At 38.9% G+C, this 15,252-nt stretch overlaps 1 protein-coding gene across 2 annotated transcripts in view; it reads left to right on the top strand.

The window, feature by feature from the left end:
- The window catches only part of RSRC1 (arginine and serine rich coiled-coil 1), a 348,720-nt gene that overhangs the window by 23,766 nt on the left and 309,702 nt on the right, over positions 1-15,252 (top strand). The window contains exon 4 of one of the 2 annotated variants that reach the window (XM_037908127.2): positions 10,750-10,791. The exons of the other annotated variant lie outside the window; for it this stretch is intronic. Within the exon in view, the coding sequence (XP_037764055.1) occupies positions 10,750-10,791 (42 nt within the window). The remainder of the gene's footprint in view (positions 1-10,749; positions 10,792-15,252) is intronic. 2 annotated transcript variants of the gene reach the window in all.

Below are 15,252 nucleotides of genomic sequence, written 5' to 3'. Positions count from 1 at the left end.
CATGGTCTCTGTGTGTATATAATGTCTTCTGCAGTTTCCACGATATGCTATGCATCCGATGAAGTGAGCTGTAGCTCACGAAAGCTCATGCTCAAATAAAATGGTTAGTCTCTAAGGTGCCACAAGTACTCCTTTTCTTTTTGCGAATACAGACTAACATGGCTGTTACTCTGAAACCTATTTATTTATAGAGAGCCTGTGATGCATGTGGTGCTTTTGATGTCAGATAAGGAACCTGATTTTACAATTGAAATAAACTGAATAAGGAGTGTGGAAGAAGGGATCAATGCAAAAGCAAAGTGATTGAGCAGTTGTTTAGTACACCTTATCAGTTTCTTGTAGGTATATAGAGGCTGTCTGCACCACTTCCCACACTTGGAACAAAGTGTGGAGTTGTGAGTGGAAGAAGGAGAGCAAGGATTCTGCAAAGGTGAGGAGCGAAGTTGGCAAATCATAACCAAAGAACATTAGAAGCTGACATCAGAAATGTGTTGAAGGCTTCAATAAAAGAGAGAACCTTCTGGTTATGTAAGCATCTCATTTTCTAAGATGAATTTATGCACAGGATTTCTCATCAAAACAGAGCTAACTGCCATCTGGTGAGTTTTTATAGCAGTAACAAAAGGTGCACAAAGACAGTTGCTATTAGCTTAAAAATAACTCTTGTAGGCATATCTGTTGATGTCCTGGTAGTGGAACATGGAGGACTGGAGTTAAAATGTCTTTAGTTTTCTGGGTTGGGAGTCTGAAGAGGCAGCTCGCCCAGCACTGTGTATTGCTCTTTGTGTTTTTTAGATGACCTCCCTCTCTACCTCCCATGTTCCTAACTAACACTTGGAGCAGTTCTGGTAAGAGTCACACTCACACCCCATCTCATTCCTGGAGCAAGTTGTTGCAATGTGGGGTCCGAGTGAGTTTAGAAAGGGGGTTGGGTGGGTGGGTGGGGAGTGTGTGTGTATTAAACCACATCTGATTCAGAATATTAGACTTCCCTGTCTCCATTAATAAGTACATACATTCTCATGACAAGCTATGTTCATAAGGTGACCTGTTTGCTTTATAGTACCATATAAGCATCATGTGATATGACACTTGCTGTAACAAACCCTATTTTTTGTTGAATAAGACAGCAACTAGGCTCATGAAATACATGTAACCTTTTTGCTTTGTTTCTTGAAAGGTTTATCCTGCATAGCCTCTTCTCTCTCAAATTTTTCGTACTTTGAGTGTGGGTACCACTTTTGAGCACTTGAGGAAGGAACATCTTTCCATGCTATTTTGTTATCCTCCATTTGAGTTCTTGAAAAGGAGATAGACACAATAACTGAGCACTGTGAGAAATGAATGTAATGTAATGAAGTGCGTAGGATTTTATGAGGTTTTTTAATGGAAAATATTACCCATAGAGTTCACCTCTAATTTTATTTTTTTTGATCATGTCAGTATTAAGTTTCTCCAGCTTCATACAGGTGTTGCTGAAATTTGGTAAAATTGTGTAATCCAGTCACTATGCACCAGGAGTCAAACCTGAGCTTTCATGACTACTTTATTTTCCTATTTTGACAGAGAACTTCAGGGTCTCGATGCACAGGAGAAGATGGTGTAAAGAGGAAGTATTTACATTTTGTAGGTATTAAGGATTTTTTTGGGAAAAGGGTGAGGGCTAGATCATAGAATTGTAGGACTGGATGGGACATCGAGAGGTCATCTAGTTCTAGTCCAGTCCCCTGCACTCATGGCAGGACTAAGTATTATTTAGGCTGTATCTAACCTGTGTTTGTCTAACCTGCTCTTAAAAAATCTCCAATGATGGAGATTCAACAACCTCCCTAGGCAATTTATTCTAGTGCTTAACCACCTTGAGAGTTATGAAGTTTTTCTAATGTTCCACCTAAACTGACCTTGCTGCTATTTAAGCCCATTGCTTCTTGTCCTATCCTCAGAGGTTAAGAAGAACAATTTTTCTCCCTCCTCCTTATAACAATCTTTTACGTACTTGAAAACTTATCATGTCCCCCCCCCCCCCCCCCTTAGTCTTCTCCAGAATAAACAAACCCAGTTTTTTCAATCTTCCCTTATAGGTTATGTTTTCTAGACCTTCAGTCATTTTTGTTGCTCTTCTCTAGACTTTCTCCAATATATCCACATCTTTCCTAAAATGTGGTGCCCAGAACTGAACACAATACTCCAATTGAGGCCTAATTAGAACGGAGTAGAGTGGAAGGATTACTTCTCGAGTCTTGCTTACTACACTTCTGCTAATACATCCCAGAACGATGTTTGCTTTTTTTTTTTTTTTTTGGCAATAGTGTTACACTGTTGACTCATATTTAGCTTGTGATCCACTATGACCCCAATACCTCTTTCTGCAATACTCATTCCTAGGCAGTCATTTCCCATTTTGTATGTGTGCCATTGATTGTTCCTTCCTAAGTGGAGTACTTTACATTTGTCCTTATTGAATTTCATCCTGTTTACTTCAGACCATTTCTCCAGTTTGTCCCAATCGTTTTGAATTTTAATTCAGTCTTCCAACCTGTCCCAGCTTGGTATCATCCGCAAACTTTATAAGTGTACTCTCTATGCCATTATTTAAATCACTGATGAAAATATTGAACAGAACCGGACCCAGAACTGATTCCTGCAGGACCCCACTCGAGATGCCCCTCCAGCTTGACTGTGAACCACTGATAACTACTCTCTGGGAATGGTTTTCCAACCAGTTATGCACCCACCTTACAGGAGCTCCATCTAGGTTGTATTTCCCTAGTTTGCTTATGAGAAGGTCATGTGAGATAGTATCAAAAACCTTACTAAAGTCAAGATACACCAGATCATCTGCTTCCTCTCTATCCACAAGGCTCGTTACCCTGTCAAAGAAAGCTATTAGGCTGGTTTGACACAATTTGTTCTTGACAAATCCATGCTGACTGTTACTTATCACCCTATTGTCTTTTGGGTTTTCACAAATTGCTTAATTATTTGCTCCATTATCTTTCCGGGTACTGAAGTTGGCCTTATTTCCCATTTTGTAGATTGGCACTATATTTGCCCTTTTCCTGTCCTCTGGAATCTTTCTCATCTTCCATGACTTTTTGAAGGTAATCACTAATGACTCAGATACCTCCTCAGTCAGCTCTTTGAGTATTCTAGGATGTATTTCATCGGGCCCTGGTGACTTGAAGACCTCTAACTTGTCTTCAAGGGACGGGCTCAGATTACTAGCACAGAAATTGAAAAGATTTTTGGAAAATTACTTAACTAAGAGCTGAACAGGACTTGAATTGGGCTGGTATGTTCCCATATTCTGTACTGCAGGGGGTCTCAAATTTCATTGCACTGCGACCCTCTTCTGACAACAAAAATTACTAACACCCCAGAATGGGGGACCGAAGCCTGAGCTCCACGGCCCCATGCGGGGTTGGGGGAAGCAAAGTCCAAGGGCTTCAGCCCCAGGGAGGGAGCCTGTAACTTAACCCTGCTGCCCAGGGATGAAGGCCTCTGGCTTCGGTTCTGGGTGGTGGGGCTTTGGCTTTGGCTCTGGGCCCTAGCAACTGTAAGCTAACCCTGGTGACGCCATTGAAATGGGGTTGCGACCCACTTTGGGGTCCTGACCTACAGTTTGAGAACCGCTGCTGTACTGTTACCTCTCTGAGTCCACCGACATCTTGCTTTACCTCCTTCCCACAATGTCAGCTGTGAATGGCCACCGTGAATGGCCACTGCTCCTGAGCTACTTCAGGCAGCTGCTGCAGAACATGAGACAGCAGTGCGGAGCCAGTGCACAGCTTTTCAGTGGAGAAGAGAGAGCCATCTGGTGGTGATTACTGTTGCTCTTGTTGGCCAGGATTGAATACTGGGGCTTTTCTCCCGTTAACTTCTCCTACAGCCTATGCTATCAGCTACTAAGAAGTCGAGGGAGAGGATTTGACTCCAGGACCCCTCTTTGCTACCTTGCTTCTTTCCCCTATTGTTTCCCTTTTCCCTGCCTTTCTCTTCCTCTTCCACCAAGAAATGGAGAGGGTAAAGAGATGAGATGGAGAGGGTCATGGTTAGGAAAGGAGAAGTAATGTGGTGCGAACAGGTCATGAGTAATGTTGTGGGTGGAGCTGGTGCTGTGGGCAGAGCCTGAGTGATTATCACCACCTACTCTTTTTCCAGTTTGATTCTGGAGCTGGAGGGAAGATAGTGGATGCTGAGGAGCACTCTAATCCGACAAGAACATGAGATACTTTTGTATTATAACACACATCACTTATTTCCTAGTAAAAGATAGGACAGAAATTACAGTTGAACTTGAGGAAGGGCAGGTTGGGATCAGAGTTAAATTCAGGAAAAGTAATGGGATGTCAGATAAAGAATGAAATAAAAATGGAAGAGGACCTTGACATATTGAACATTACTGAAAAATGGTGCAATGACCAAAGACAAATGGGACCTGGCTATAAACTCCACAGGAAGGACAGATTAGGCCAAAAAGACTGAGTGGTTGTACTATATATAAGAGAGAGCTTTGACTCTAATGAGGCAGCACTGAACATAGCCACTCGGGATGAGGGAATGGCTATTAGAAAAAAGTGAAAGCTTCAAAACTACTACTTAACCACCAAAGTGCTAATTTGTCCTTTAATAGCAGCTGTTACAGACATTAAGTTATTTCTACTCACTCCATATTGTGAAGTAGGACCTGTTTAGTACTCACTTCTTTTTTTTTTTTCTTTAAAGTAGAATGGTAGTTAAAAGTGGCTTTGGAACCAAAACTGCTGCTGAAAGGGCATCGGGGCTTCTGGAGAAGAGAGGAAGTTCCACGTAGTCCAGAAAACCTTTTATATATGAAACAAAGCAAAACAAATCTTAAAAGAAAGTTAGACAAGAAATACTCTTAACAGGAGTACACATTTTCCATTTTCACACAGTTAGTGTGTGGAACTCATTGCCACAAGACATAACGGAGGAAACAAATATTGAATATTCTAATAGTAGTAAACTGCCAGAACGTGCATTACCTTTTGATGCACTTTTTCAGTGGCTGAAGGCATGAAGCTGAAAATGTACTCAAGGCATATGTATATGTATAGCTTACTAATGTGTTCCCTAGCATGGCTTATTGTTGTTCATCAAACGTTACAACTGAGCAACACAAGGATTAATGATCCTTAGAATAAGTGTTCTCTATCCATTTTGCTCACAATCTCTGTTTGGTGGTTTAAGTACTGATATCAAGGACTTGAACCTGGGTCTCCTCTGTGGTAGACATAGCTTCTCAAACTGTTCCAAAATAAATATAATACTTGGTCAGTAAGTTGAGGCATCTCTCATCTTTTCATTAACAATATTCAAAACCCTTTCAGATATTTCAAGTTTTGATTAAAAGCCAACAAAATGAACAAATGTGACACAAGCAGCGCAGTTATATTAGAACATTAAAGTTCACACTATCCTTTATTTTTTGACCTATTGCTTGTGAAAGGTGGTACATTGCCAAACATGAGAGCTGCAATATATTTAATCATTGAATAGATACAGCTTGGGATGTGGCAAGGAAAGCACAAGCTTTCCTAGACCACTGTGTGTCATCCATTTGCCAGTGTACCTCTCCTTTGATCAGGAGGAATCACCTTTAAGGGTGAGCAGTTGTAGTGATTTTTCCACTGGGAAGTGGACTGAGACCACAAACCTCATTTCATATTGGAGACTGAAGAGCCGTTAACTGTTTCAGTTCTTACTTACCTGGCCTGGATTTGAAACAGTGATATAGAGTCTGTAAGCTGTATCTCATTAGCTCATTATCAGTCTTTTCTCTCCCCAGCCTCCAACAACATTAGAGTACTTTGTGCTCTCAAATTAATGAGCATGTCAGTGAAAGTATGGCCAGAATAACATGTTTTTTGTAATATTTCTAACACGAGTTTTGTAAGGGTTAATAATAAATGATGTACAGAGCTTTGAACATGTAAAGCACTTGAAGTATCAAGTACAGTATTCTCAAAATAATTGTAAAGTTAAATCCTGTTTCAGTTATTTTTAATATTTTGAGTAGGTATTATGTTTTTCTATCCTAAATGGATTTTTCTTACTTTATCTCAGAACATAAGAATATATGTGCATATTGCAATTATTTATTTTATGTCAGATGCATCTTAAGAGTCAAGAAGTAAGGCTGACAAGCAATGCTATAAATTTAAAACTGTCCTACAGCAAGGTAGTATGATGCAAATATGAATTAATAAGATCACAAACTGAATTTCAGCAAAACAACCATGATTTACATTAAATTAGGAAATTTAAAACCGATTTAGTTTGTTTTACTGAGCATTTGCTTAATAACATTTTGCCTTCTTGCAATCTTTTTAAAGACAATAATGCGTCTGTGAAATGCAGGCACATCCTCAGTAGAAAAATTGAAAGCAACAGCTCACTTTCTGAAACCACACATATAGTGATAGAAAGAAATATTTCAGCTCTACAAAATTTAATAAATCATCCCATTTCCTAATTTGATCATATTAGATGCTGATATGGAAGAAGCATTTCAAATACCATCTCCTCATTAATATACATCAGTCTGGGGAATAGAATGGAATACTTATGCAGAGATGTCACAGTTACTGTTTCTTAGTTTACTAAGTGGAACAGGTTGATGTGATACTGGGTGCTATTTGTCAATGTCTTGTTAAAATGGTTTGGGTCGAGTTATGGAGTCCAGAAAGACGGCGGCTGATAAATCAAAAGTGGATTGAGTGGACAGGAGGCAGTGATTGATACTGTGACAGGATATGAAGAAAGGAATCTTGATACAAGCATGCATGATATTGAATATGAGAAGGAAAATGGCCCTGTAGTATGGATATTATTCAGGGGAATGAGAATAATAATATCAGCTTGAAATTATTGCTGGGTGAATATTAGGATAGTTCTTATTAGAGTATTATGCTTCTCTAGGATGGAGGAACTAAAATATGTATAATTTATATGTGCATAGAGTATTAACCTATGTCTTGAGTTTATTACAATTGTTTTTCCAGGTTAATAGAAAATAACTGGTTTTTCTTATACATCAAATCTCCTAATTTAAATCTTTGAATTCATAGGGCTTTAAACAGAGTAAAACAAAGGATACTAAACCTTATTCCTTGATTTCATGCAATCCAGTGATTATAGAGTACTGTACTGTAATTGTGTTTAAATCTGTGAGTTGGTTTTTATTGTCTGCCAAGCATTTTTGGCTTCTACTGTTACCTGAAATTGAAAGGTGCTGTCATGAAATATTTTTGAATTCAGTTCAGTTTTTAGGTACTTTGACAATTACAGATCTATGTACCTAATAGATGAGACCTTCTAGAAATGATCCAGGTTGGTAATGTTGGTGTTTCTGGATTACCAATGAAAAATATTTTCTGCCCAGGACTTTTATTTGAAAATACTTTACACTTTGATTACAAATTTTCCTCTTTAACTGATTTAATGTTGAAACGAGTGCATGCTATTGTAAGCAGGTGGAAAGGAGACTACTTGCTGTGGATAGTTTCAGAAAATTGTCATTTATTTTTAGGTTAAAAACAAGATGGATGTTGATTGAACTTTCTGCTGTCCTGGCATTGTAAACTAGAATTAATTCAAGGTCAACCCTGATTTGTCAAAATTCTTTTTAGTTTAGAATGTTTGGATCCTGAAAGGATGTGGTCTCCTTATTATGCAAAGAAGTACAATATGAAAAAGGTCAAGGAATTAAAAATACTAAATTGTGGAGAACTCCGCCCACGCAGTATACTGGCTATTCAGGTATGCAAGATAGCACTAGGTTTAGGGGATAATCTTTAAAATGCATTGCCAGAATTATGAGTCACATAAAGTAAGATGTTCCTGCTAGAATTACCAGAAAGTGTGTTTGTTTTGTTTTAAGCACTACTTCTGAAAACTCTCTACTGCTTCAAACACAAGTAAAGGGCTTCATCCTGCTCCCACTGAAGTCATTGGAAGTCTTGCTGTTGACTGAGCAAGATCAAGCCCATCTTTTCTTTCAAACATTTATTAATAGCCAATGCAAACAATAATAGTACAGCACTTTATTACAGATCTTAGGCTTTTTGGAAAATAAAATCCTTCAAGATTCCATTGCTTAAAATGTTCCATCGTCTTATGCACAAATACTTACGTCTTTTTTTAGAGAATGATTTGATTTTCCTTAAGTAAAGATTCTGAACCATCAGCTAAGTAATGATACCACTAACAGAAAATGTGAATGAAAAACTTTTAAGATGACCTATATGGCAGTACTGTCAAGTAGCCTGAGCAGACTCTGTTGATACTGTGTTTTGCCTTTTATTGTTATACCATTCCTTTCTATCTGCTGTCTGCAGACAGTCTGGGTCATTTTATGTGTGTTTGTGGTGGAAGTGCAGTGGATGTGGGATAAAGGTTTTAGTGGCATGAATTGGGGCATTAAACAAAAGCACTGAAACAGCAATGCAGTCATCCCAAATCCATGCCATTAAAACCTACCACGCTATTATGTATTTTGGTCATGCCACATGCATTTAACAGAAGAGCACTAATTTTTTTTGTGGTAGTTATTGTGTCTTTCCACTTGTAAAGCCAAACTGCCTAGATACCACAAGGGCAACTGAGAAGACTTTGGAGGGAACATAAGAACTGTCATACTGAATCAGACCAGTGGTTGGTCTTGACAATTGGAAAAATGGGTCTTGACTTTAAATTGATGTAAAACAACTGTTTCGTCTCGTGATATTGAACCTCAAAGATATCACTGGTCTAGAAATGAATATTGCTCATCCTGCATATCATCTGTGATTATTTTTTTTTTTGATGGGAAAGTAGAAAATGTCTCTGGAGAGTTAATTGTCCTTTTATAACAAAGCATCTATCTGAAAGTTGCTCCGTGGCTCGGACTGATGTTACTTCTGGTAGAGATGTATTAGTGAACAAAGTGCTGGTGAGGTGGCTAAAGCGCATTATAAGTGCGCTTTATCATAAAACAGCATAATATCAGGCTCTGCAGTTGTTTACATAGTTACCATGATGTATATGCCTGTAAATATGTATTTAATCTCAGTGTCTAAATATTTGAAGTATTTGTTTTGGTTGTGTAAGTAACTAAAGCTCTGCAAAACGTCAGTGATCTCTTCAGATGAATCCTTTTTTACACAAGATAGCTATTTGAGTAGATACACTGCATGACAAGTAGAGATGGTGAAAACATTTCCAGCAAACTATTTTTCAATGGAAAATGCCTCTTCAATTAAAACTAAAAGGTATGTGGGTGTGGGAAAATTCAGTTTGGTTGAAATTTATTTTTTCACAAAAAATTGGAAGTCAAAAAATTTCAAGACATTTTTGTTTTGATTTTGGTGAAGGGTGGAATGTTTTTTCTCTTTTGCTCATTTTATTTGTTTTCTGTACTAGAAAAAAGCAAATGGTTTTCCCATTGAAATGAATGCAAAACTTTAATGCAAAACAAACAATTAGTGGAAAATTTAAAACAAAACTATTCTAAGTTCTTTTGACATTTTTCCTGAAATATACTTGCCTTGTTTTGACCAGCTCTAAATATAAAAAAATGCCTGTGTAAGTATCAAGCTGTAGTAATAGCCTCCCAACAGCTTTTAAAAATCCTGGTAGCAGCATGCTAGCAGAAACTTACATTTCAGATCCATAATATCAGATGTCAGAAGGTCATTTTGATTTCCTTCCAGTCAGTTAAAAATAACTTGATATTTAGATGTTCATTTTAAAATTAACTGCTTTGTGTTCTATCTGTTTTTTAGGCTGCTATATTTATACACAATATATGCAAGCCTGATGTTAATATACCATTCTTTTAATAACTACATTGGTATTCTACTAAATGTAATTTTATTAAATTTGCAAATGAGCAACGGTAGTCCTGCAGCATGAAAATGTGTATGTTTAAGAACAGCGATGTAGCAATCCAGTTTTTTTGGTCTTCAGTAACATCAAGAAGTTCTTGGCATTTATTGGATGCTGGAAATGAATCTGAAGAATAAAGCAATACAACAAGATTTTGTGCTGTGTATGTGCTAGGCCCTTTCCAAATATCGGAAGACACAGTACTGACCTCAAAGTGCTCAAAATTGAAAACAAGTAACAAAGGAAGTTGTAGCAGAGAGGAATAAAACATTATTTAAAACTTTATCACAAACTGCTTCTACATATCCATTATTAATTGGCAGTTGCTTGTACACATCATGCTAGAAATTGTTTTTTGAAGGGATTTGAAGGAGTAGAGGAGGTAGTGCCCTTGTGGGTTAATTCAGGGAAGGGGGTTAAAAAAAGTGAGGATTATTGTGAGAGAAGTGGTTAAATTAGGAGAGGAGGGTTGGAGGAGATTGAGGCTGCTATTAACCTCAGAGCAGAAGGCTGATGCAAAAAGAGATAATTGAGGAGGAGCAACATTGTGAAGAGCCTAGAAGGTAAGGACAAGGAGCTTGAATCTGGTGCTGTGGAACATGAGGCGCCAATGGGGAGTTTCGAGGGGAGAGGTGTATATATGACATGGTCAGAGTAATAGGCAAGGAAGATTATTTTAGTGAAAGTTTTTTGCATGGGATTAGAGAGAATTGATGCAAGCGTTGGGGTGGTGGTGTCCAGAATAGAGGAGAAAACAAGATAAGAGTGTGACAGACTATACCTCATGTTCAAAAAGCAGGCCCCAAACAGTTTTTCAGAGACAAAGACACACACTCTCCCCCCCCCCCCCCCCCACGGCAGGTATCAGCATCATTGGATGAACTTTCATGGACTATCACCTAGGTAAGTGGCCATTCTTTGGCAGGAGGAAGGGTGTGAGTGAGAACTTTACACATTGACAATGGAAGAGCTGGGAGTTTCCTTGTAAACAGTCTGGCTGTCGCCTGAACCCCCAGTTGGAGGTGATCCTCGAAGAGGGGAGAAGGGTATAAGTGAGAAACAGAGGCTCCCAAATCACCTCCCTCCCCTCATCTCTACTCACAGCAGCTACAACACTTGAAAGACAAAGGGAGCATCGTAGAACTGGGAGAGGGGTCCTGGTTGGGAGGCCTTTCAGCTAGTACAGACTGCTGCAAGAATATGATGAGAGAAAACCTTTGCTTTGAATCTATTTAGCTTGTTAAGTTAGGTATTAGTTTGCATATAATCTTTTATTTTCTTTGCACCAATTCTGAGTTTATGCCTCATTACTTGTAGTCACTAATCTTTTCTTTCTGTAGTTAATAAATTTGTTTTTTTGTTCTGTTTAAACCAGTGTGTGTTTGTATTGCTGTGTTTGGGAACCTCCACTTGAGGAGATAACAAGGTCTGGTCATATTTTCCACTGATGAAATGACTGACTTTCTGGGAGCTTGTATTATCTAGGAGGGTGCTAGGGAGTACAAGAGGCACATTTCTAAGGGAAGATCTGGGACTGGGAGTTTGCTGGTGTTGCCCTGTAGGTAGTTCATGAGTGGCTGGCCAGAGCATTTACGTCATTCAGCTGGGAGTGATTTTGCATGCTAGAGATTGTGTGTGAGCAGGACCAGGAGTGGTTTGTTCTCACAGCAAAGTAGTATAAAAGGCAACCCAGCTTGGAGGTTTAAGGGGACACAGCTGTTCAGCAGTTCAGATTGTACCCTGGATAATGTCATGAAGAGATGAGGGCCTAGGTGAAAATCTTAGCTTTGTGGACAGAAAGAAAAAAGATGGAACTTGGTAATGTGCGGAGGGAGAAAGCAAGATTTTTTAACATAACTTGGATGTATGGGTCACAGTGAGGGGCAGAGTTATAGTGGAAGCCCAGATTATGAGAGAGAATGTTGTAGATAGTACAGTGATGTCAAAAGTGACAGGTGAATGGGAGGCATAGGGAGAGCTGGGGAGGAAAGGTAAGTATTTCAGTTTTGGCCATACTAAAGACATGAGGAAGAGATGGAGAGATGTGGGATTGAGTGGGAAGAGACAGGTCAGGGCTAGAAAGACAGGTTTGTAAGTAATCAGCATAAAGATGGTAGTTTGAAATTGTGAGGGTGGAGGAGCTCACCCAAGGAAAAGTGGATGGACTGAAGAGTATTCGAAGGATTGAGTCCTGTAGGTGGAGATTGGAGAAGTGGAGGAGGACTCCCCAAAGGGGAGACTGAGTTGAATAGTCAGAGCAGAAGGAGAAGGACCAGGACAAGACAACTGTGGAAAACAGAGGTGAATGGTTGGCCACAGTTCTTCTAAAAGTTTTCTCTAAGTGCTTATTTGACACCATTGCCTAATGGAAATGAATCTGGGCATTTTCCAAAGAGAGACTGATAGAAGTCTTAGGTAAGATCAAGCAGTGTTGCTTTATTTAAATATTTCTTAGAACACTTGTCCCCTCTTTTTTATTGTTTGACTTGCTTTAACTGCTGGATTTGTGCTTTGAAAATTGTGATTTACTGATTCAGATTCTCCTTTATATTTTTTTTAAACTCTGCTTTCTAGATAGTTTAACACTGTCACATATCGTTAACTATGCAGAGCCACATAATAAGGGACCCGAATAAACATTGTCTTTGTGCAGGTGGAGGATGGAATATAAGATTACAAAGCTTGGTTAGGTACTTCAAAACATACATATTTAAGTAAAGTACTTGAGGACATTTTATGTTCCACTTCAAATACAGAACTGTGGGCAGGGGAGAAGCTGGTTGAATTCACATTATTAAGCTTGTTCATGGAGCCTTACATCGTTTGTAGATGGTAAGGTCAGACCATGTTTTGTTCTGTTTCCATCAATAAACTAACAACATGTAATATTTCTCTTTTGGACTTGGCAGTTGCATTAGAGTTACATTACTAATAGGCTCTTTCTTAAAAAAACAAAACAAAAAACTTTTTAGCTATCATCGAGTCCCTCAAAGGAAATAAAAAAACTTTGTGTGAATGCAATGAAACAATAAAGAGGTGAATCAAAAGCTTACACAATATCCTTGAGCAATAATCCACCAATGAGGATATTACCAAGATCTAATTGACCGCTTTGGGAAATTAAACTTCATAAGGCAAAGCCAAGGGCTCTTAAGTTATCAATAAGGCCAGATAGCTGCTAGTGACAGCTGCTTTGATGCCTTTCATTGATATAAAAAAGCTAAATCATATGAATGCATAAGTGCTGTTTGCTTATTGCAGAGTTCTGCTAAGTAATGATTCTAATTGTATTTTTAATTTTATCAGCACTCCAGGTGCCATATTTAAAGAATGAGGTTTAAGCATAACTTCATATATGTCTAATGTGACATTTGTTTGCAGAATTTTTATGTTGTTTCATCTGGAGAAAGCAGTTGGAAAACCAGAAAAAAAAAAAATTGAACTAGCCTCTTTTTGTGGAGAGTTGCTTCATTAATTTGAAGCATCCAGTGTACCACCCACTTCATTCTAGGATGACTTTGTCCTTTTGAACCTTTTTTTATGTCCCTCCCTTTCAGTAATTTGACCACCATCATGCTCATATCTTTAATAATGAAGGTAGGAAGTACACTTTTAGATAATTGTTATGAAGGCGGCTCCACAGATCAACATAAAACAGGTGTTTTAAACATGCATAGGTAATAACAAGATAATCATTTATCTCAAATACCTAATTTCCATTAGCCCAGGGAGTGGGATTATCTATACATTTGAGTCTCTAGAATGGTGATATTATCCCATGCCAACTTAAAACTTTTTAAAAAGTATAATTTATCCTTAAAACTAAAAAAGATTGGATTCAGTTTCAGAATTAATTTTTGTACCATCACTTCTTCTCATTTTCTTTTCTCTCATTTTGTCTTTGTTGCTCTCATTTGTTGCTTCATACCTAATATTAAGTTTGTGTTTGTCGGCGTTATTGTAATACTGTTACTGATAAAGATATAATTGAGGCATCAGTAGCAACTCCATAGATGATGTTGCTTTGGGATTTGTGCTTAAAGCAAGACTAAATTCCCTTTATTTCACACAAATGGCTTTAATTTATTTTCCAAATGAGGGAAAGGACAATAGCTCTTCAAAGGACAATTTAAATTTTTAAAAATTTGTTGGTAAAATATTCATTAACTTCTGCTGAGAAAACACTTCAGAATGTTTTCTTTCTTAAATTTTCTATTGGTTTTCTCTCATTTCTTCTGGTTTCGCTAACTCCAAACTTCACCCCTATGCACACAAAGTAATAATATCTCATGAAATAGGTCACCTATGAAATTTTAAAATTAAAAACAGTTATTTTCCTTATTTAGGGTAACCTAATTAATTTTTTGCCAGGATTATCTGATGGGACTGCTCAATTCTCTCAGGCTTCTAATTTCAAGTACTACCAATCTGCCTCATTGATTCTCTAGCTGTGCTTTGCACATGCTTCTGGTGAGCGAAGGAGACAGGCTGGAGAGTAAGGAATGAACTTTGTCAGAGAAAGGAGACTCTGGGGGCCCTGGAGGAGAGCTGGGAAGTAGAGGCAGGCAGAATTGGCATGGTATGAAGGGTTAAGAAGTAGGGTGTGTGTGTGAGAGAGAGAGAGACACACATACGGTGGGGAGGGGGAGTATAGAGGAAGGGTGAAACTGCCAGGGCTCTAGGAGTGGCTTCTGCTAAGGCATCTGTGTTTGAAGGGTTCTCCTGGTGCTGATGCCTTAGCTCTCGTGCACAGCAAGGCAGCCATAGTGAGGAAGCCATGTACATGCATGTACCATACCATTACTTTGTCAGGGGGCTCCCATGGCATTGCTGCATTGGTGAAATGGGGAACTGAGGAAGCCCTTCATGCTCTGCTGCCTTAGTGCCCAGGCACTGAGCTTTCCCACACCCTATGCTGTCTGCAAAGGTCTTTCCCACCCAGACCTTTGACTCTCTCTTGTGCCTTTACATCCCTGCTAAAGTCTGGTCTTCCTCCATCCCCCAAAACATTAATTCGCTGTAGCCTGACTAACCTACAAGCCAGCCCACAGTGCTGTTGATGCGGCTGAGTAAGGGAGATGAGTAGGGATGCGGAGAGAGGAGGACTTGAATGGGAATTAGGGGGTTAGTATGGTTGTGATGAGGCCTGTGTGTGTGTGAATGTAAAAGCACATTGTGCAGATGGCCAGCGGTTGTGATGGTGAGCCTCGTTCCTTGGTACTGAGGCATCATTGCATGAATGGACCTTCCATAGTGCTGCTGTCTTAGTGGGCTGGGGAGTTGAGGCAGCACCAACAAGGGAGCCTTTTAAATACTCATGACTCTGTGGTGAGACACAGGTTTTCCTTCACCCCAACTCAAGCT

Source organism: Chelonia mydas, chromosome 9, assembly GCF_015237465.2.
Source record: "Chelonia mydas isolate rCheMyd1 chromosome 9, rCheMyd1.pri.v2, whole genome shotgun sequence".
Lineage (NCBI taxonomy): Eukaryota > Metazoa > Chordata > Testudines > Cheloniidae > Chelonia > Chelonia mydas.
The sequence above is the reverse complement of the archived record's forward strand: the minus strand, read 5'-3'. Positions and strand labels throughout refer to the sequence as shown.